Genomic DNA, 21,409 nt, shown 5'->3' with positions numbered 1-21,409 from the left:
AATAATAGAACTGTCATGATGCTGTCCTGCAAGACTTGGCGAAGACCAACAACGGAGTGGAGGGCTGGCATCAAACCTTTTCGCTCATCTTGGCGCTGCACCATTTTGGAAGTTCATTGAGGCAAAGAGGTGACAAGAGAATGGAGCAGCAACTTACTGGCGTTCCACCGCCATGGCAAAGACCTGTGGATCTGAAGTCACTGGTTTAGAAGTACACCATGACTGTGGATCTGAAGTCACTGGTTTAGAAGTACACCATTACTGTGGATCTGAAGTCACTGGTCTAGAAGTACACCATGACTGTGGATCTGAAGTCACTGGTCTAGAAGTACACCATGACTGTGGATCTGAAGTCACTGGTTTAGAATTACACCATGACTGTGGATCTGAAGTCACTGATTTAGAAGTACACCATGACTGTGGATCTTAAGTCACTGGTTTAGAAGTACACCATGACTGTGGATCTGAAGTCACTGGTCTAGAAGTACACCATGACTGTGGATCTGAAGTCACTGGTTTAGAAGTACACCATGACTGTGGATCTGAAGTCACTGGTCTAGAGGTACACCATGACTGTGGATCTGAAGTCACTGGTTTAGAAGTACACCATGACTAAACGGCTGGAGCCTTACCTGAAGAGCGTTGCCTACACTTTTAAGTTGCAGTGGTGAATCACAGGAGGTTGGTGGGACCTTAGTTGGGGAGAACGGGCTTGTGGTAATGACTGGAGCAGAATCAGTGGAATGGTTTCAAATACATCAAACACATGGTTTCCAGGTGTTTGATGCCATTCCATTTGCTTCGTTCCGGATGTTATTATGAGCCGTTCTCCCCTCAGCAGCCTCCACTGTTGTGAATGCTACAAAATCCATCTATCCTACTTGGAGACTTCTTTGTGACACTTAATAATTTCCATCCTTTCAATAACTCAAATCCTTATGAGACCAGAACGCTAAGCACCTTCTTGGACATGTGTTCATTAGCTTATTTTTTTAGTGCTGCATTGTCATGTGCCATGTCATGTAGCCATGTCATGTAGCCATGTCATGTAGCATTGTCATGTAGCTTTGTCATGTAGCTTTGTCATATAGCCATGTCATGTAGCATTGTCATGTAGTCATGTAGCCATGTCATGTAGCATTGTCATGTAGCATTGTCATGTAGCATTGTCATGTAGCCTACTCTCATCATTTTTCTATTCGTTGGTTATTTGAAATAAATGTTATAGGCCTAGTTATTTTTGCCCCATAATTGTTTGTATTTTGCAAAGCCTTTACCTTAATAACTAAATGTTTTATAGTGAATGGTTGGTGTTAATAGATGGTGTAGAACCTTGATAAAACAAAAATACATTATTTAAAACAAATAGATAGTTTAGTCTGTTTTTAGCCTTCAGCCTTTATATAACCATAGCAATGTATTAATATACAATATTCTGCCCATATGAACACATTTATTTTAGGCCATAACATTCAGCCTATATATATTGAACACTAATATAAATGTGACATGTAAAGTGTTGGTTTCATGAGCTGAAATAAAATATCCCAGAAATGTTCCATATAAATAATAAGCTTATTTCTCTCAAATGTTGTGTGCAAATTTGTTTACATCCCTGTTAGTGAGCATTTCTCATTTGTCAAGATAATCAATCCACTGGCAAGTGTGGCATATCAAGAAACTGATTAAACAGCATGATCATTACAGAGGTGCACCTTGTGCTGGGGGTCAATAAAAGGCCACTCTAAAATGTGAATTTTTGTCACATAAGTCATTGCCACAGATGCTTCAAGTTTTGAGGGAGCGTGCAATTGACATGCTAACTCATTCTGATTGGCTGGGCCTGGCTCCCTAGTGCATGGGCCTGGCTCCCAAGTCGGTATGCCTATGCCCTCCCATACCACCCATAGCTGCGCCCCTGCCCAGTCAAATAAATATCCATAGATTATGGCCTAATGAATTTATTTCAATTAACTGATTTTTTTTATATGAACAGTAACTCAATAAAATTTTGTGTTTTATATACAGTGCCTTGCGAAAGTATTCGGCCCCCTTGAACTTTGCGACCTTTTGCCACATTTCAGGCTTCAAACATAAAGATATAAAACTGTATTTTTTTGTGAAGAATCAACAACAAGTGGGACACAATCATGAAGTGGAACGACATTTATTGGATATTTCAAACTTTTTTAACAAAATAAAAACTGAAAAATTGGGCGTGCAAAATTATTCAGCCCCCTTAAGTTAATACTTTGTAGCGCCACCTTTTGCTGCGATTACAGATTACAGCTGTAAGTCGCTTGGGGTATGTCTCTATCAGTTTTGCACATCGAGAGACTGACATTTTTTCCCATTCCTCCTTGCAAAACAGCTCGAGCTCAGTGAGGTTGGATGGAGAGCATTTGTGAACAGCAGTTTTCAGTTCTTTCCACAGATTCTCGATTGGATTCAGGTCTGGACTTTGACTTGGCCATTCTAACACCTGGATATGTTTATTTTTGAACCATTCCATTGTAGATTTTGCTTTATGTTTTGGATCATTGTCTTGTTGGAAGACAAATCTCCGTCCCAGTCTCAGGTCTTTTGCAGACTCCATCAGGTTTTCTTCCAGAATGGTCCTGTATTTGGCTCCATCCATCTTCCCATCAATTTTAACTATCTTCCCTGTCCCTGCTGAGGAAAAGCAGGCCCAAACCATGATGCTGCCACCACCATGTTTGACAGTGGGGATGGTGTGTTCAGCTGTGTTGCTTTTACGCCAAACATAACGTTTTGCATTGTTGCCAAAAAGTTCCATTTTGGTTTCATCTGACCAGAGCACCTTCTTCCACATGTTTTGTGTGTCTCCCAGGTGGCTTGTGGCAAACGTTAAACAACACTTTTTATGGATATCTTTAAGAAATGGCTTTCTTTTTGCCACTCTTCCATAAAGGCCAGATTTGTGCAATATACGACTGATTGTTGTCCTATGGACAGAGTCTCCCACCTCAGCTGTAGATCTCTGCAGTTCATCCAGAGTGATCATGGGCCTCTTGGCTGCATCTCTGATCAGTCTTCTCCTTGTATGAGCTGAAAGTTTAGAGGGACGGCCAGGTCTTGGTAGATTTGCAGTGGTCTGATACTCCTTCCCTTTCAATATTATCGCTTGCACAGTGCTCCTTGGGATGTTTAAAGCTTGGGAAATCTTTTTGTATCCAAATCCGGCTTTAAACTTCTTCACAACAGTATCTCGGACCTGCCTGGTGTGTTCCTTGTTCTTCATGATGCTCTCTGCACTTTTAACGGACCTCTGAGACTATCACAGTGCAGGTGCATTTATACGGAGACTTGATTACACACAGGTGGATTGTATTTATCATCATTAGTCATTTAGGTCAACATTGGATCATTCAGAGATCCTCACTGAACTTCTGGAGAGAGTTTGCTGCACTGAAAGTAAAGGGGCTGAATCATTTTGCACGCCCAATTTTTCAGTTTTTGATTTGTTAAAAAAGTTTGAAATATCCAATAAATGTCGTTCCACTTCATGATTGTGTCCCACTTGTTGTTGATTCTTCACAAAAAAATACAGTTTTATATCTTTATGTTTGACGCCTGAAATGTGGCAAAAGGTCGCAAAGTTCAAGGGGGCCGAATACTTTCGCAAGGCACTGTAAGTATTCAGACCCCTTTCCTTTTTCTACATTTTGTTACATTGGACATGATTAGGAAAGGGACACACCTGTCTAATAAGGTCCCACGGTTGACAGTGCATGTCAGAGAAAAAAACAAGCCATGAGGTTGAAGGAATTGTCCGTAGAGTTCCGAGACAGGATTGTATCGAGGCACAGATCTGGGGAAGGGTACACAAATATTTCTGCAGCATTTAAGGTCCCCAACAACGCAGTGGCCTCCATCATTCTTAAATGGAAGAAGTTTGGAGCCACCAAGACTCTTCCTAGAGCTGGCCGCCCGGCTAAACTGAGCAATCAGTGGAGAAGGGTCTTGGTCAGGGAGGTGACCAAGAATCCGATCGTCACTGTGACAGAGCTCCAGAGTTCCTCCGTGGAGATGGGAGAACCTTCCAGAAGGACAACCATCTCTGCAGCACTCAACTAATCAGGCCTTTATGGTAGAGTGGCCAGATTTAAGCAGCTCCTTAGGAAAAGGCAAGACCGCCCGCTTGGAATTTGCCAAAAGGCACCTAAAGGACTCTCAGACCATGAGAAACAAGATTCTCTACTCTGATGAAACCAAGATTAAACACTCTGGCCTGAATGCCAAGTGTCACGTCTGGAGGAAACCTGGCACCATCCCTACGTTGAAGCATGGTGGTGGCAGCATCATGCTGTGGGGATGTTTTTCAGCGGCAGGGCCTGGGAGACTAGTCAGGATCGAGGGAAAGATGAACGGAGCAAAGTACAGAGCGATCGTTGATGAAAACCTGCTGGAGCGAAGGTTCACCTTCCAACTGGACAACGACCCTAGGCACACAGCCAAGACAACGCAGGAGTGGCTTCGGGACAAGTCTCAATGTCCTCGAGTAGCCCAGCCAGAGCCTGGACTTGATCCCGATCTAACATCTCCGGAGAGACCTGAAAATAGCTGTGCAGCAATGCTCCCCATCCAGCCTGACAGAGCTTGAGAGGGTCTGCAGAGAAGAATGGGAGAAACTCCCCAAATACAGGTGTGCCAAGCTTGTAGCCTCCTACCCAAGAAGACTTGATGCTGTAATCGCTGCCAAAGGTACTGAGTAAAGGGTATGAATAGTTATGTAAATTTCATTTTTGTTTTTTCTTTGTCATTATGGGGTGTTGTGTGTAGATTGATGAGGGGGAAAACTATAAAGTCAATGTTAGAATAAGGCTGTAATGTAACAAAATGTGGAAAAAGTCAAGGGCTCTGAATATCTTCTGAATGCACTGTATATACAATTTTCTGGCCACATGAACGAATGTCTATTCAATATTTGTAGCTATTCATGATTCAGTAAAAAGCAGTAAACATACACATTTAATAACACTTGTGAACACAATATTGAACATACACAACATTTCTTTACATTCTTTAATAACCAACTGATAAACACAATTTTGCTACAGCTGGCTTCACAGCTTCCCCTGTGCTTCACATCTTCCCCGGGAAACTCAATGTATTGTAGCTTCACTCAGACAAAAGAGTAGCGGAGGAAGGAGTTCGCTTCTGCTGCAGTGTTCGTGGTAAAATATTACGCGCTGTGGAGGTGCTTCAACCGGAGAAGAGAGAATCCACAGAGATAAAGATGGTCAGAGTATGGGGCACATAGAGTCCAGAGCAGAGACCGAAGCAGACAATTGGAAGTCAAAAATGGACTGAAAGACTAAAGGGACAATGTGCCGTTTGTGATGACATACATCTTGCTCAAAACCCATAACTCCCCCACTAACTGTTATCTTTTGTTATAATAATAATAATAATATGAATAGGAAATTGAACCTCTGATTAGGCCCCATAGAGGTTCGTACTAAAATGAGACGTGATGGTGGGAAATGATCCTCTTCTAGGCTAGCGTTTGAATGATGAAGTAGTTGCAGAGCACTGAGAAGGTGATAACCATGACTCCAGCATGAGTCTAATATAGAATACTCTTAGTATATTTGACAGCTTGTTTTTGTGCTTCTGTCCCCACTCCTGGTAGAATGGTGAGAATGTGAACTAAGGAAAGCATGACTCAAGCTATGAGCCTGTGATATTCATGTATACAGTTTGTGTATATTTGACAACCTGTACTGTGCGTTAAGTCCTAGTATTCGAGTACTAGTATCCTTTGTTTGGCACAGACCTTATTTGGTAAATGCTAGAGTTCAGATGGATGCCATGGCCTCTCTTAGTCTTCGAGGCAGCAGGCTGAATCACCCGGGGCATAGGGGCGTTGCAATCACTACATGCTGCCAAGAATCCCCCATAATGCCTAGCTTCTACCATTTCCTAAAAGAGCAGTTTGACAGATGGATGTTCTGTCCTTAAACGAGGGCCAGTGCTAGCCTCTCCCACTGCGTCCCAAATTGCACCATAATCCCTATGGGCTCTGGTCAAAAGTAGTGCGCTATATAGGGATATAGTGTCATTTGGGACACCCCTGTGTCTATGTGCCGTTCATTACAGGGTAGCAGAGCTGCAGATCAGATGAGGGGGATTGGCTTTCAGTGCGGCGATGATGAGCTGGATCAGAGGGGACGGACTGTCTGACTCCGAGCTGGACCACCTCCCAGTCTGGTGACCTTTGATCCTGAGATAGAGGGAGAGATTGGGAGAGAGTGAGGGAGAGCACGGGTGTCCCCTCTTTTATCCCTGCCAGCTCATCGGTATTCAGCTCACACCGGCCTCAGGACTCTGCTTTGGTTATTGTGTGTGTGTGCCCTTCGCTCTGTCCAGTCCAGACTCTTGTGGTGTGTTACTGTGGCTCCACTGGGCTCTTGATTAGCCATGACGTTTTGGCACAATAGCTAACGGAACGCTGGTTTTATCTGGGTTACAGGGCATCCTGGGTAGCCAGGTGTTGCCGCCCAGGCCCCTGCTTTGGATGCGTCTCTAATGGCACCATATTTAATTTAATAGTGCACTACTTTTGACCAGAGCCATATAGGTTGTGGTCAAAGCCCCATGGGCTCTGGTTAAAAGTAGTGCACTACATAAGGATTAGTGTTCCATTTGGGATGCAGATTGGGAGTCACATCTGAACCTGGTTGCTGTCTTTTAGGCCTACATCTTTACCCAGTATCCTTAGCGTGTGTGTGGGAGCCTGGTTAAACCAGACAGAAAGCTGCGCTAACTATAGGTTGACCGAGTATGATTTTTCAACGCCAATACCGATACCGATTATTGGAGGACCAAAAAAAGCTGATACCGATTAATCGGACGATTTATAAAAATTAAAATTAAAAAAAATAATTTTAAATATTTTTATTTATTCATTTTTATTTGAGATGTATTTACAATAATGACAATTACAACAAAACTGAATGAACACTTATTTTAACTTAATATAATACATCAAAATCAGTTTAGTCTCAAACAAATAATGAAACATGTTCAATTTGGTTTAAATAATGCAAAAACAAAGTGTTGGAGAAGAAAGTAAAAGTGCAATATGTGCCATGTAAGAAAGCTAACGTTTAAGTTCCTTGCTCAGAACATGAGAACATATGAAAGCTGGTAGTTCCTTTTAACATGAGTCTTCAATATTCCCAGGTAAGAAGTTTTAGGTTGTAGTTATAATAGGACTTTCTCTCTATACCATTTGTATTTCATATACCTTTGACTATTGGATGTTCTAACAGGTACTTTAGTATTGCCAGCCTAATCTCGGGAGTTGATAGGCTTGAAGTCATAAACAGCGCAATGCTTGAAGCACAGGGAAGAGCTGCTGGCAAACTCAGTAAAGTGCTGTTTGAATGAATGCTTATGAGCCTGCTGGTGCCCACCATCGCTCAGTCAGACTGCTCTATCAAATCCTAGACTTAATTATAATATAATAACACAAAGAAATATGAGCCTTAGGTCATTAATATGGTCAAATCCGGAAACTATCATTTAGAAAACAAAACTTTTATTCTTTCAGTGAAATATGGAACCATTCCGTATTTTATCTAACGGGTGGCAACCCAAAGTCTAAATATTGCTGTTACATTGCACAACCTTCAATTTTATGTCATAATTATGTACAATTCTGGCAAATTAATTACGGTCTTTGTTAGGAAGAAATGGTCTTCACACAGTTCACAACGAGCCAGGCTGCCCACACTGCTGCATATACCCTGACTCTGCTTGCACAGAATGCAAGAGAAGTGACACAATTTCCCTAGTTAAAAGAAATTAATGTTAGCAGGCGATATTAACTAATTATACAGGTTTAAAAATATATACTTGTGTATTGATTTTAAGAAAGGCATTGATGTTTATGGTTAGGTACACATTGGTGCAAAGACGGTGCTTTTTTCGCAAATGCGCTTGTTAAATCACCTGTTTGGCGAAGTAGGCTGTGATGCAATGATAAATTAACAGGCACCGCATCGATTATATGCAACACGGCACAAACTAGATAAACTAGTTATCTCATCAACCATGTGTAGTTAACTAGTGATTATGTTAAGATTGATTGTTTTTTATAAGATAAGTTTAATACTAGCTAGCACCTTACCTTGGCTCCTTGCTGCACTCGCATAACAGGTAGTCAGCCTGCCATGCAGTCTCCTCGTGGAGTGCAATGTAATCGGCCATCGGTGTCCAAAAACGCCGATTACCGATTGTTATGAAAACTTGAAATCTGCCCTAATTAATCGGTCGTTCACGATTAATCGGTCGACCTCTAGCGCTAACCAAGTGTAACGTCATTCAGTCTGGATAACCAAACTATGGCTGTGTCCTAATTGACAAGGAAAAAAGCAGCATTTCAAGGCAGGATGTCAAAATTTGCTTGTCTCAATCCCAAGGTACCTTAAAAGGCTGCCTTCAAATCCCGTAGGTGCCTCTGGAGGCAGGTATGCAGCAGGCAACTGCCTTTGGATTGGCACATAGTCTACAGTGCCTTCAGAAAGTATTAATACAAAACAAAATCCTCCATTTTCTCCTACAACAGCCATTTAACTCTGGAATTGTTTTAAAGTCACCATTGGCCTCATGGTGAAATCCCTGATTTCCTTCCTCTCTGGCAACTGAGTTAGGAAGGACACCTGTATCTTTGTAGTGACTGGGTGTATTGATACAGCATCCAAAGTGTCATTAATAACTTCACCATGCTCAATGGAATATTCAATGTCTGCTTCTTTTTAACCCATCTACCAATAGGTGCCCGTTGCGAGGAAATGGAAAACCTCCCTGGTCTTTGGTTGAATCTGTGTTTGAAATTCACTGCTCGACTGAGGGAACTTAGATCATTGAATGTGTGGGGTACAGAGATGACATTGTCATTTAAAAAATCATGTTGAACACTATTATTGCACACAGATTGAGTATATGTAACGGATTATGTGACTTGTTAATGACATTTTTACTCCTGAACTTTATTTTGTCTTGCCACAACAAAGAGGTTGAAAAGTTATTGGCTTATAAGTTATAAGACATTTCAGCTTTTCATTTTTTATGAATTAGTAAAAAATTCTAAACTTAAATCTACTTTGACATTATGGTGTATTGTGTGTAGGCCAGTGACCAAAAAATCAGAATGTAACACAAGAATATGTGGAAAAAGTCAAGTGGTGTGAATACTTTCTGAAGGCACTGTATAGTCTAGTGAATGTGCGTAGGGTCAGTGCAGATAGTTTGGGTAACCATTAATTGACCATTTAGCAGTCTTATGGCTTTATGAAGGCGCTGTATGTGTGTGGTTGCATGGCAAGATTATTTTAGCTGTCATGTAACGTAAACAGCAGAAGGTTCTTCTATTTTAGATGATGAAGCTGTCATTTTGACCTAGGTAGTGCTGCTTATCAGTGTTCAGACATCTCTGTGAATGCGTTATCTTCACAGTCAGTTACTGCACGTCTAATCGAACCCACACTCGCATTGGATATTTGATCTCATCATCTTTAAAGGGACTTTAAATGAATCCCAAATTCACAGCTAAAGATCAGCGGGCCTCATCTCTCGCCCACACCTACATTATGGTCCGGAGAGTTGACACGCCATCCACCACAAAATAACAGTATGTACATCTCTTTCGCTCCTTAAATTCTCAATTTCCTTCCATTCTCTTGCACTCTCCACCCTCCTCTCTCTCTCCCTCTCCCCTCCCTTCTCTTTCCCTCCCCGTCCACCGTCCCCTCTCTCTACTCTGCTCCAGGTCAACTTTGTGGTGTGCCAGTTGTTTGCCCTGTTGACTGCCTTCTGGTTCCGTTTGTATCTCCACCCCAGTAAGACCAGTTCCTTCGTCAGACATGTGGTGGCCACACTACTGGGATTCTACTTTGCTCTCTTCTGCTTCGGCTGGTGAGTCTCGCTATATACACACACAGACTAGGGATGGGCACGGTTAATCAAATATCCGCATATCCAAACTGACGTTAGTATTTGATTACTTGAGTGAGTGTTGTAGGGCTATTTTAAAGGTGCTACACATAGGATGTATTTATTTATTCTAAAACATCCTATGTGTAGCACCTTTAACAATTTTAAAATCTCTGTCTAAATAAAATGAAATGTATGGAATTTTTACCTATTGATTGGACATGATTTGGAAAGGCACACACCTGTCTATACAAAGTCCCACAGTTGACAGTGGATGTCAGAGCAAAAACCAAGCAATGAGGTCAAAGGAATTGTCCATAGCGCTCCAAGACAGAATTGTGTTGAGGCACAGTTTTGGGGAGGGTACAAAACAAATGTCTGCAGCATTGAAGGTCCCTAAGAACACAGTGGCCTCCATCATTCTTAAATGGAAGAAGTTTGGAACTACCAAGACTCTTCCTAGAGCTGGCCTCCCGGCCAAACTGAACAAATCGGTGGAGAAGGGCCTTGGTCAGGGATGTGACCAAGAACCCGCTGGTCACTCTGACAGAGCTCCAGAGTTCCTTTGTCGAGATGGGAGAACCTTCCAGAAGGACAACTATCTCTGCAGCATCCCTATGGTGAAGCATGGTGGTGGCAGCATCCTGCTGTGGGGATGTTTTTCAGCGGCTGGGCCTGGGAGACTAGTCAGGATCGAGGGAAAGATGAACGGAGCAAAGTACAGAGAGATTCTTTTTTGTTGTTGTTGACAACTCTGTTTATTACATTTTACACACACACACAAGACAACAAAGCAATATAAATAATATACTCAACTAGAAAAAATATAAATAATACACAAAAAAAAGCTTTAAAGATATCATACTTTAGACAAGTTAAACACACCAGGCAGAAGGCTACAAAGGTTAAAGGGCAATCTATAGTACAGGGACAGAGTATGTTTGATGAACATGAGAATAAAAGGAATACTGTCTATCTGTAGGATGTAGGAAACGCCAGGCCTCAAACATACCATATTTCTGAAGAAAAGATTGAATAAGTACGGCACATTTAGATGGGCCTGTAGTTCTTCGTGAGGACTTGTCAAGAACTGGGGACATTTTACAGTTGAAACCCCCCCCTAAAATCAACAAATGAGAATCTAAATTGGGTATAGCAGATAAAAAGGAAGAAATGAAACTTGTGTCATCCCAATTGGGAGCATAAACACTAGACAAAACAAGAGGGGTAAAAAACTGTTTACCGGTTACTATGATGTATTGTCCCTTAGGATCAGCAATAACCTCAGAAGCTACAAAGGGAGTAGCTTTATCAACCAAAATGGCAGCACCTCTTGATTTACTATGAAAGTTAGAGTGGAACACTTGACCAACCCAGTCCCTACGCATCCTAAAATGCTCACCAGTCCTCAAGTGAGTCTCTTGTAGAAATGCAACATTTGCATTCAAACCCTTTAAGTGTGTCAACACCCTGTTACGCTTCACAGGGTTGTTAACCCCTTTGATGTTCCACAAAATGTACTTGATCGCATTATTTCGGCCCCCCTGGGCATTCCCGTTATACTACCCTGTTGTATATGTTTGGAAAAAAACAACAAAAAAGACAATGACAACATTAGAACTGAACAACTCAACCTTGAACCCCCCACCCCCTCCCCCTGTCCCAGACAGTACCTCCCCAAACTAGGTACAAGCCTAAATAGAACATGTTCTCTTCGCCCAGTATGTCTGTGAGAGTACGGTCTTAAACCTAAACCCACAGTCCCGCTCTTTATAGTCGCGTTTTGTTTGTGGATCACACAGCAAAAAGAGAGAAATAAAAGTGAATCCCTTGTGCAAACGAAATTACAAAAGCACCACTTGTAGATGTATATAATTATATTCCCAGTCTTATAACAGGCATTGAGAGAGAAAATAAATCAAATGTATAAAGGCTCTCAGCCAAAAACCTAATTTGAAGTAAGGAAATCGTAGTAAGACAATAAAAAAAAACGAATGATAATAATTGTCTCGTTGACGCTGAGACAACTTACAACCAAGACCAAAAAACTACGTGTGCGCAACGTTGAACGTTTGCTGGGCATAACTGACGCTCAAACCTTTAAAATTGAAGTGAAGATCCCCAAAAACGTGTAGCCTCGGGAAACATTTACTGTTTACTGGGTCAATGCAAACAGATGCAGTAAACAAATAACCACTGAGACACAAATAACCACTGAGACACAATGTAAACAAACTGAATAGGTGAACGAGACAACTCCTGTGTTTCTAGGCTAAGTAAAACCTTAATACAATTAAATTAAAATGACTGAATGCTTGTAAGGCCAGCGCACTAGATGATCAAAACATTAGATCACATCAAATAAGCCTGAATGGGTTCGCCAACTCCCCAACTATACAAGACTAGCCTGTTATATCTAAACATAATTGTACCACAGGTGGGTTACTTACTAGCCACAGTTTGCAAGCAACAGTTGCTGAACTATGAGCAAGTTCAAGACTTCTTGATGTGACATTGAATGTGAGCCATAGCCTCATCCGGAGACTCAAATGTGTAGTCTTTACCATCATGAGATAGGCATAAACGGGCCGGGAATCGCAGTCCACACTTCACACCTGGATGGTCCCGAAGTAGTCGTTTGGCCTGTCTGAAAGCTGCGCGCTGCCTGGAAACAGTGGGGGTGTAGTCCTGGTAGATGGAGAAGCTCTATCCTTTAAAGCTCAGAGTGGTATTGCGGGCTCGTTTGAGAATCTCCATCTTCTCATGAAAAAAGTGCACTCGAAGAATTATGTCACGGGGCCTCTCACCATCCCGGGGCTTTGGGCGCAGCGACCGGTGGGCTCGATCAATCAGGGGCTTTTCTTCTAAGGCAAAAACATCCTTCAGCAGCCCTGAAACTAAATCTGTGGCGCGAGGCATTTCCGCTGACTCTGGGACCGATACAAGTCTAAGGTTATTGCGGCGAGAGAATCCCTCTAAACTCACACAGCTCTCCTTCAGCTTTTTCAAATCCACAGCTAGGCGTTTAACTTCAGCCTCCAGGGATGTAGTTAAGTCAGAGACATTGGTAGCGGAGGTCTCCAGTGCTGCAATCGTTGTAGTGTGTGACGCTGTTGCTGTTTTGAGTAATGTGATTGCTGGCACAGTCTCGTTCCGCAGGATGGTTAAATCTGTTGTCAAAGTATCTGAAACCTCCTGTATTCGGGCCTCAATCGTAGCAAACACCTCCGGGGCGAAGGTTCACCTTCCAGCAGGACAACGACCCTAAGCACACAGCCAAGGCAACGCAGGAGTGGCTTCAGTCACACAGCCAAGTCTCTGAATGTCCTTGAGTGGCCCAGCCAGAGCCCAGAGTTGAACCCGAGCAAACATCTCCGGAAAGACCTGAAAATAGCTGTCCAGCGACGCTCCCCATCCAACCTGACAGAGTTTGAGAGGTTCTGCAGAGAAGAATGGGAGAAACTCCCCAAATACAAGTGTGCCAAGAAGACTCGATGCTGTAATCGCTGCCAACAAAGTACTGAGTAAAGGATCTGATGCTTATGTAATTATGATTTCTTTTTTTCCCCAGTTTTTTTATTTTTATGAATTGGCAAACATTTCTAAAAAAGTTTTTTTGCTTTGTCATTATGGGGTGTTTGTGTAGATTGATGAGGGGAAAAAAAGATGTTATCCGTTTTAGAATAAGGCTGTTAATGTAACAAAATATGGAAAAAGTTAAGGGGTCTGAAAACTTTCTGAAGGCACTGTAAGCTGTGATCGCCAAACGGGTTGATTAGAGGGGAAAACAATACCCCCATTTGACGCACTGTCATTTCTGTAAGCAGGGGTTGTTTGGGAGATTTGTTGAGTGAAACCTTAGACAGGAGTTTGTTGTGGAGCTACAACCAGATGGTTATGTTGTGTTCGTTCACATCTGATGCTATCAGGTTAAGTAGCCTACAGGGGGATATTGTTGTTGCTTTGCGCGCTGACATTGGACTGAATAGGACTGTGGATGGATATGACTGAATAGGACTGTGGATGGATATGACTGAATAGGACTGTGGATGGATATGACTGAATAGGACTGTGGATGGATATGACTGAATAGGACTGTGGATGGATATGACTGAATAGGACTGTGGATGGATATGACTGAATAGGACTGTGGATGGATATGACTGAATAGGACTGTGGATGGATATGACTGAAAAGGACTGTGGATGGATATGACTGAAAAGGACTGTGGATGGATATGACTGAAAATGACTGTGGATGGATATGACTGAAAAGGACTGTGAATGGATTTGACTGAATAGGACTATGGATGGATATGACTTAGTAGGACTGTGGATGGATATTATAGGTAGTGGGACAATTAGAGTATTCACATGCTGCCTCTTGGTAACTGTTACTGAAACATTTCATACAATTTTAAGCAAGCATTTATTTTACAAGCTAGCATATGAAAAAACTGCCTCCAAGTACAGTTAAATGACTGAAAACAAAAAGTAGGCCAGTGTGTGTGTGTGTGTGTGTGTGTAAAATGACCAAAATAGGACTCTCCCCCCTCTAACCTGATTAATGGGGAGGGGGCGTACCAAGGGATACCATGCCAGTATGGGTACGCCAATAGATTTATTATCAGGCCAATACGCTGCTGGACTCTTCACCAAACATTGCTCCCCACTCAGGGCTGAATCAATGTTTATTAGCGCTGCTAAAAGAGTTCTCTCATTAACAGATCTGCTTTAATAAGACGAACAGGTCGATGCACCGATGAGGCCTGATGCAAATGAGAGTTGTGTCCCCAAAGTGGCACACTATTCCCTACTTAGTCCACTTCTTTTGACCAGAGCTCAATGGACCATGGTCAAAAGTAGTGCACTAAATAAGACATAGCGTCGGATCCAGACAGGGACTGAGTGCCAGAACGTTTAGTTGTAACACAGTAAACTCTCTGATTTTATTACACCCACACACATATTTACAGGGGGTGCATCCCAAAAGGCACCCTATTCCCATAGGTCTCTGTTCAACATGTAAGGAGTCGGCCACATTTAAATGGGGCGCCGTTTGTAACATGCTGTACATTGTGAAAATATTTATTCCCTGCCACAAAATGGCTTGCAAACATTGCAATCCTTTTGCCCAAAAAATGACACACGTGGCCAAATGAGGTCAAAACTAGACAAAACGTTTTTAATGTAAACAACGACTGGGTAAAGGACTTGTAGCACTAAATTATGTGCTTATGATGTGTTGTGTATCCACTATGGCTTTGCTACTGTGGCCCAGTCATGCTGTTGAGTGTGTGTGTTATCGGTGACTGTGTGTGTAATCTGTGTGTGTGTAGTCTGTGAATGTGTGTTAAATGAAGCTAATGTGCATTTGATGCCAGGGACAAATGGTTCTCTCTAGGCAGACTGGGCCCATGAATCTTGGCCCATTACTCTGACAGGCACATACAGAGCCTTCAGAATGTATTCACACCACTTTACTTTTTCACATTTTGTTGTTTCACAGCCTGAATTTAAAATTGATTAAATGTAGTTTTTTTTTTGTCACTGGTCTGCACACACAACCCCATAATGTCAACGTGGAATTATGTTTTTCCAAAATTTTGCAAATAAATTAAAAATGAAAAGCTGAAATGTCTTGAGTCAATAAGTATTCAACTATTTTGTTATGGCAAGCCTAAATAAGTTCAGGAGTACCAATGTGCTTAACAAGTCACATAATAAGTTGCATAGACTCACACTAATAGTGTTCAACATGATTTTTGAATGACTACTTTAACTCTGTACCCCACACACAAGTATCTGTAAGGTCCCTCAGTCAAGTAGTGAATTTCAAACACAGATTCACACACAACGACCAGAGCGGTTATCCAATGCCTCAGAAAGAAGGGTACCTGTTGGTAGATGGGTAAAAAAAAAATGAGACATTGAATATCCCTTTGAGCATGGTAAAGTTATTAATTCCGCATTTGGTGGTGTATCAATACGACCTAACTCAGTTGCCGGAAAGGAAGGAAACCGCTCAGGGATATCACCATGAGGCCAATGGTGACTTTAAAACAGTTAGAGTTTAATGACTGTGATAAGAGAACTGAGGATCGATCAACAACATTTTAGTTACTCCATAATACTAACCTAAATGACAGAGTGAAAAGAAGGAAGACTGTACAGAATACAAATATTCCAAAACATGCATCCTGTTTGCAATAAGGCACTAAAGTAAAACTGGAAAAAAATGACAAAGAAATTAACTTTATGTGCTGAATAAAAAGCGTGGGGGCAAATCCAACAAAACTCATCACTGAGTACCATTCTTTGTATTTTCAAGCATGGTGGTGGCTGCATCATGTTATGGTTATGCTTGTCATCGGCAAGAACTAGGGAGTTATATATATAAAAACTGAATAGTGTTAAGCACCAGCAAAATCCTATAGGAACACCTGGTTCAGTCTGCTTTCCAACAGACACTGGGAGACAATTTCACCTTTCAGCAGGACAATAACCTAAAACACAAGAACAAATATACACTGGAGTTGCTTACCTAGACGACATTGAATGTTCCTGAGTGGCCTAGTTACAGTTTTGTCTTAAATCATCTTGAAAATCTATGGCAACTTGAGAATGGCTTTCTAGCAATGATCAATAACCAACTTGACTGCTTGAAGAATTGTGAAAAATAATGATGTGCAAATATTGTACAATCCAGATGTACAAAGCTCTTAGAGACTTACCCAGAAAGATTCTATTGGTTTGGAATAGTTATGTAAATGAGATATTTATGCATTTAATTTTCAATAAATTTGCAAACATTTCCAAAAACATGTTTTCACTTTGAAATTATGGGATATTTTGTGTATATGGGTGAGGAAAAAATGTCATCCATTTTGAATTCAGGCAGTGACATAACAAGATGTGGAGTAAGTCAAGGGGGATGAATACTTTCTGAAGGCACTGTTTATGACACAGAGGACAGGGAGGATGGGGGGAACGGAGAGAGATGGGAGGATGGGGGGAAGGAGAGAGACTGGGAGGATGGGGGGAAGGAGAGAGACTGGGAGGATGGGGGGAAGGAGAGAGACTGGGAGGATAGAGGGAAGGAGAGAGACGGGAGGATGGAGGGAAGGAGAGAGACGGGAGGATGGAGGGAAGGAGAGAGACGGGAGGATGGAGGGAAGGAGAGAGACGGGGAGGATGGAGGGAAGGCGAGAGACGGGAGGATGGAGGAAGGAGAGAGACGGGGAGGATGGAGGGAAGGAGAGAGACGGGAGGATGGAGGAAGGAGAGAGACGGGGAGGATGGAGGGAAGGAGAGAGACTGGGAGGATGGAGGGAAGGAGAGAGACTGGGAGGATGGAGGGAAGGAGAGAGACGGGGAGGATGGAGGGAAGGAGAGAGACGGGGAGGATGGAGGGAAGGAGAGAGACGGGAGGATGGAGGGAAGGTGAGATGGGGAGGATGGAGGGAAGGAGAGCGACAGGGAGGATGGAGGGAAGGAGAGCGACAGGGAGGATGGAGGGAAGGAGAGAGACTGGGAGGATGGAGGGAAGGAGAGAGACTGGGAGGATGGAGGGAAGGAGAGAGACTGGCAGGATGGAGGGAAGGAGAGATGGGAGGATGGAGGGAAGGAGAGAGACGGGGAGGATGGAGGGAAGGAGAGAGACAGGGAGGATGGAGGGAAGGAGAGAGACTGGGAGGATGGAGGGAAGGAGAGAGACGGGGAGGATGGAGGGAAGGAGAGAGATGGGAGGATGGAGGGAAGGTGAGATGGGGAGGATGGAGGGAAGGAGAGCGACAGTGATGATGGAGGGAAGGAGAGAGACTGGGAGGATGGAGGGAAGGAGAGAGACTGGGAGGATGGAGGGAAGGAGAGATACGGGATGATGGAGGGAAGGAGAGAGACGGGAGGATGGAGGGAAGGAGAGAGACTGGGAGGATGGAGGGAAGGAGAGACGGGAGGATGGAGGGAAGGAGAGACGGGAGGATGGATGGAAGGAGAGAGACGGGAGGATGGAGGGAAGGAGAGAGACGGGAGGATGGAGGGAAGGAGAGACATCGAGGGTGGGGGAAAGGAGAGACATCGAGGGTGGGGGGAAGGAGAGACATCGAAGGTGGGGGGAAGGGGAGACATCGAGGGTGGAGAAATAGTGAATATTATGTCTGTGATTGATTATGAACAGTTAATCACCTCTCTCTCTGTATGTAGGTATGCTCTCCACTTCCTGGTTCAGAGTGGGCTCACCTATGGCATCATGATCCTCACTGGAGTAGAACACATGCACAAGTAAGTCCAGTGTGTCTGTCTTTCTGTGTGTTTTCGTGCCTGTGCTGGTGTGTTGTCTAGGGTATGAGTAGTCTATGAAGGTCTGTCTGAATTATGATGTGCAGACTGGCTACAGATGGCATGCAGACTGGCTACACATGTCATGCAGACTGGCTACACATGTCATGCAGACTGGCTACACATGGCATGCAGACTGGCTACACATGTCGTGCAGACTGGCTACACATGTCGTGCAGACTGGCTACACATGTCGTGCAGACTGGCTACACATGTCGTGCAGACTGGCTACACATGTCGTGCAGACTGGCTACACATGTCGTGCAGACTGGCTACACATGTCGTGCAGACTGGCTACACATGTCGTGCAGACTGGCTACACATGTCGTGCAGACTGGCTACAGATGTCGTGCAGACTGGCTACAGATGTCGTGCAGACTGGCTACACATGTCGTGCAGACTGGCTACACATGTCGTGCAGACTGGCTACACATGTCGTGCAGACTGGCTACACATGTCGTGCAGACTGGCTACACATGTCATGCAGACTGGCTACACATGTCATGCAGGACTGACTCCAGAGTGGCCGTGGCTGCTGCCGGATGAATAATGTTCAAAACACCAAGCAGAGGCAGGCACACAGTGACTCGCAACGTCATCCCAACATCGCACACTGTGTTTCCCATCAGCCACTTCTTTACTTCTCACAAATCACTCTCCGGGAGTCGACCTGCATGTACCAGCAGACCACCGCAGCCGCCCGCTCTTATTTTTCAAATGTATATCTGTTACACGCTGAGATCATTGGAACACATTTTTATTCTGAATTTAATAAAGTAACTGGAGCAGTAAAAGTGGGAATAATCATAAGTTCTTCAATTTGAGAGCCGTGCATACATGGGTATGTGCGTGCGTTTTGTACGTGTGCGCGCGCTTCAGGAGTGTTGGCCTGGCGCCACAGTTTATCATTATCTGTGTCGTAGCTAACCGTGGTGTGCTGACCACAGGCAGACTACTAGATACATACAGCAGCATGTCCTGGAATACTTAACTGAGCCGTCTTGGCTAGCGGCTCCTGTCGCTAATGAAGTGATCAAATCAAATGTATTTATATAGCCCTTCGTACATCAGCTGATATCTCAAAGTGCTGTACAGAAACCCAGCCTACAACCCCAAACAGCAAGCAATGCAGGTGTAGAAGCATGGTGGCTAGGAAGAACTCCCTAGAAAGGCCAAAACCTAGGAAGAAACCTAGAGAGGAACCAGGCTATGTGGGGTGGCCAGTCCTCTTCTGGCTGTGCCGGGTGGAGATTATAACAGAACATGGCCAAGATGTTCAAATGTTCATAAATGACCAGCATGGTCCAATAATAATAAGGCAGAACAGTTTAAACTGGAGCAGCAGCACGGCCAGGTGGACTGGGGATAGCAAGGAGTCATCATGTCAGGTAGTCCTGAGGCATGGTCCTAGGGCTCAGGTCGTCCGAGAGCGAGAAAGAAAGAGAGAATTAAATTCACACAGGACACCGAATAGGACAGGAGAGGTACTCCAGATATAACAAACTGACCCTAGCCCCCCGACACATAAACTACTGCAGCATAAATACTGGAGGCTGAGACAGGAGGGGTCAGGAGACACTGTGGCCCCATCTGAGGACACCCCCGGACAGAGCCAAACAGGAAGGATATAACCCCACCCACTTTGCCAAAGCACAGCCCCCACACCACTAGAGGGATATCTTCAACCACCAACTTACCATCCTGAGACGAGGCTGAGTATAGCCCACAAAGATCTCCGCCATGGCACAAGGGGGGGGCGCCAACCCAGACAGGATAATCACATAAGTGATAAGATCCGTTTTTGTCTGTCTGTCTGTCTGTCTGTCGAAGTGACTTGTAAGGCGCTGGCGTAATCGTCCTGGTTTGCATCCCAAATGGCACCCTATTCCCTTTATAGTGCACTACTTTTGAACATAGGGCTCTGGTCAAAAATGGTGTACTATATAGGGAATTGGATGCCATTTGGGATCCATCCCTGATGAGGGATTGAAAGATGACCTGGTGATAATGATGATTGGCCATCATGGCTATCATTCCGTCCTGTTGCTTACCACCTGTTGGTGGCCATTTTTAGTTTTTCTCTGGCTTCATGATCACTTTAATAATGTCTTCTAATTTATATGTCCCCTTTGATCTCCTTGAGGCCCACGCCCCATCTGCAGGCCCAGAGGAAACAAATTATATATATATTACTTTGATGTTCAATTGATACTACAGTGGTAAAATAGGATTGAACAGGGTGGCAAAGGGTAGCAGACTACTGTTATTTTCTTTCTTTCTTTGTCTCCAGTTGTGTGGGTAAGAGATTGTCTGAATCCCACATTGGCATCCTATAGTGTAGTGCACTACTTTGGGTTCTGGTCAAAGGCAGTGCACTATATAAGGTATAGGGTGCCATTTGGGACACAGACAATCCTATTTCCCTTCCCTTAGTTCCCCTCTGAGAAAGGAGATTGATCTGTAAACTAAAGCACATATGACTCCAACATGTTTCGCTTGACTTTGATCATCTTGGAGCAGAACTCAGTGGGTAAATCTATAGGAGGAGGAGGGGGCTGGTGGTGGTGGTAGCTGTCTGGCTGATCTGGACCAGAGATGTTCTGTCACTGAAGAGGGGTGGTGGTGGTAGCTGTCTGGCTGATCTGGACCAGAGATGTTTGTCACTGAAGAGGGGTGGTGGTGGTGGTAGTTGTCTGGCTGATGTGATTCACTGAGTAGTGTCCGAGTCACACACTGACTCACATGTCCTCAGGTGTGACTCTCACAAGCCCAGTCACAGGTTCTCACAGTGGTGCTGAACGAGCAGAGGGCTCTGAATGCCCTCCCCTCTCTCAATTGTCCTCCCCCTCCCCCTTGTTCCAAACACCTCCCTATTTCCATCCCCTATGGGTCCAGGTCAAAGTAGTACCCTAAATAGGGAATAGGGTGCCATTTTGGGAGGCTGTCTGGGAGTAGCAGGGCCATTATATCCACTGTGCCTCATTACTGAGTTCAGAGCAGAGGAAGGGAGGGAGAATGGAAGAGGGTAGGCTAGGTGTAGATGAGGATGAGAGAGTGAGATAGACAGAGGGTGGAAGAAAGATGGAGAAAGATGTGCCAAGGACATA

At 43.7% G+C, this 21,409-nt stretch overlaps 1 protein-coding gene across 1 annotated transcript in view; it reads left to right on the top strand.

Moving 5' to 3' along the window:
• LOC139415005 (lysophospholipid acyltransferase 2-like) overlaps nt 1-21,409 on the top strand; it is a 72,716-nt gene that overhangs the window by 33,924 nt on the left and 17,383 nt on the right. The window contains exons 2-3 of the mRNA XM_071162725.1: nt 9,800-9,945; nt 18,168-18,245. Coding sequence (XP_071018826.1) covers nt 9,800-9,945; nt 18,168-18,245 — 224 coding nt within the window. The remainder of the gene's footprint in view (nt 1-9,799; nt 9,946-18,167; nt 18,246-21,409) is intronic.

Source organism: Oncorhynchus clarkii, chromosome 8 (assembly GCF_045791955.1).
Source record: "Oncorhynchus clarkii lewisi isolate Uvic-CL-2024 chromosome 8, UVic_Ocla_1.0, whole genome shotgun sequence".
Lineage (NCBI taxonomy): Eukaryota > Metazoa > Chordata > Actinopteri > Salmoniformes > Salmonidae > Oncorhynchus > Oncorhynchus clarkii.
Note: the sequence above shows the minus strand (reverse complement) of the source record. Positions and strands in the feature narration are given on the sequence as shown.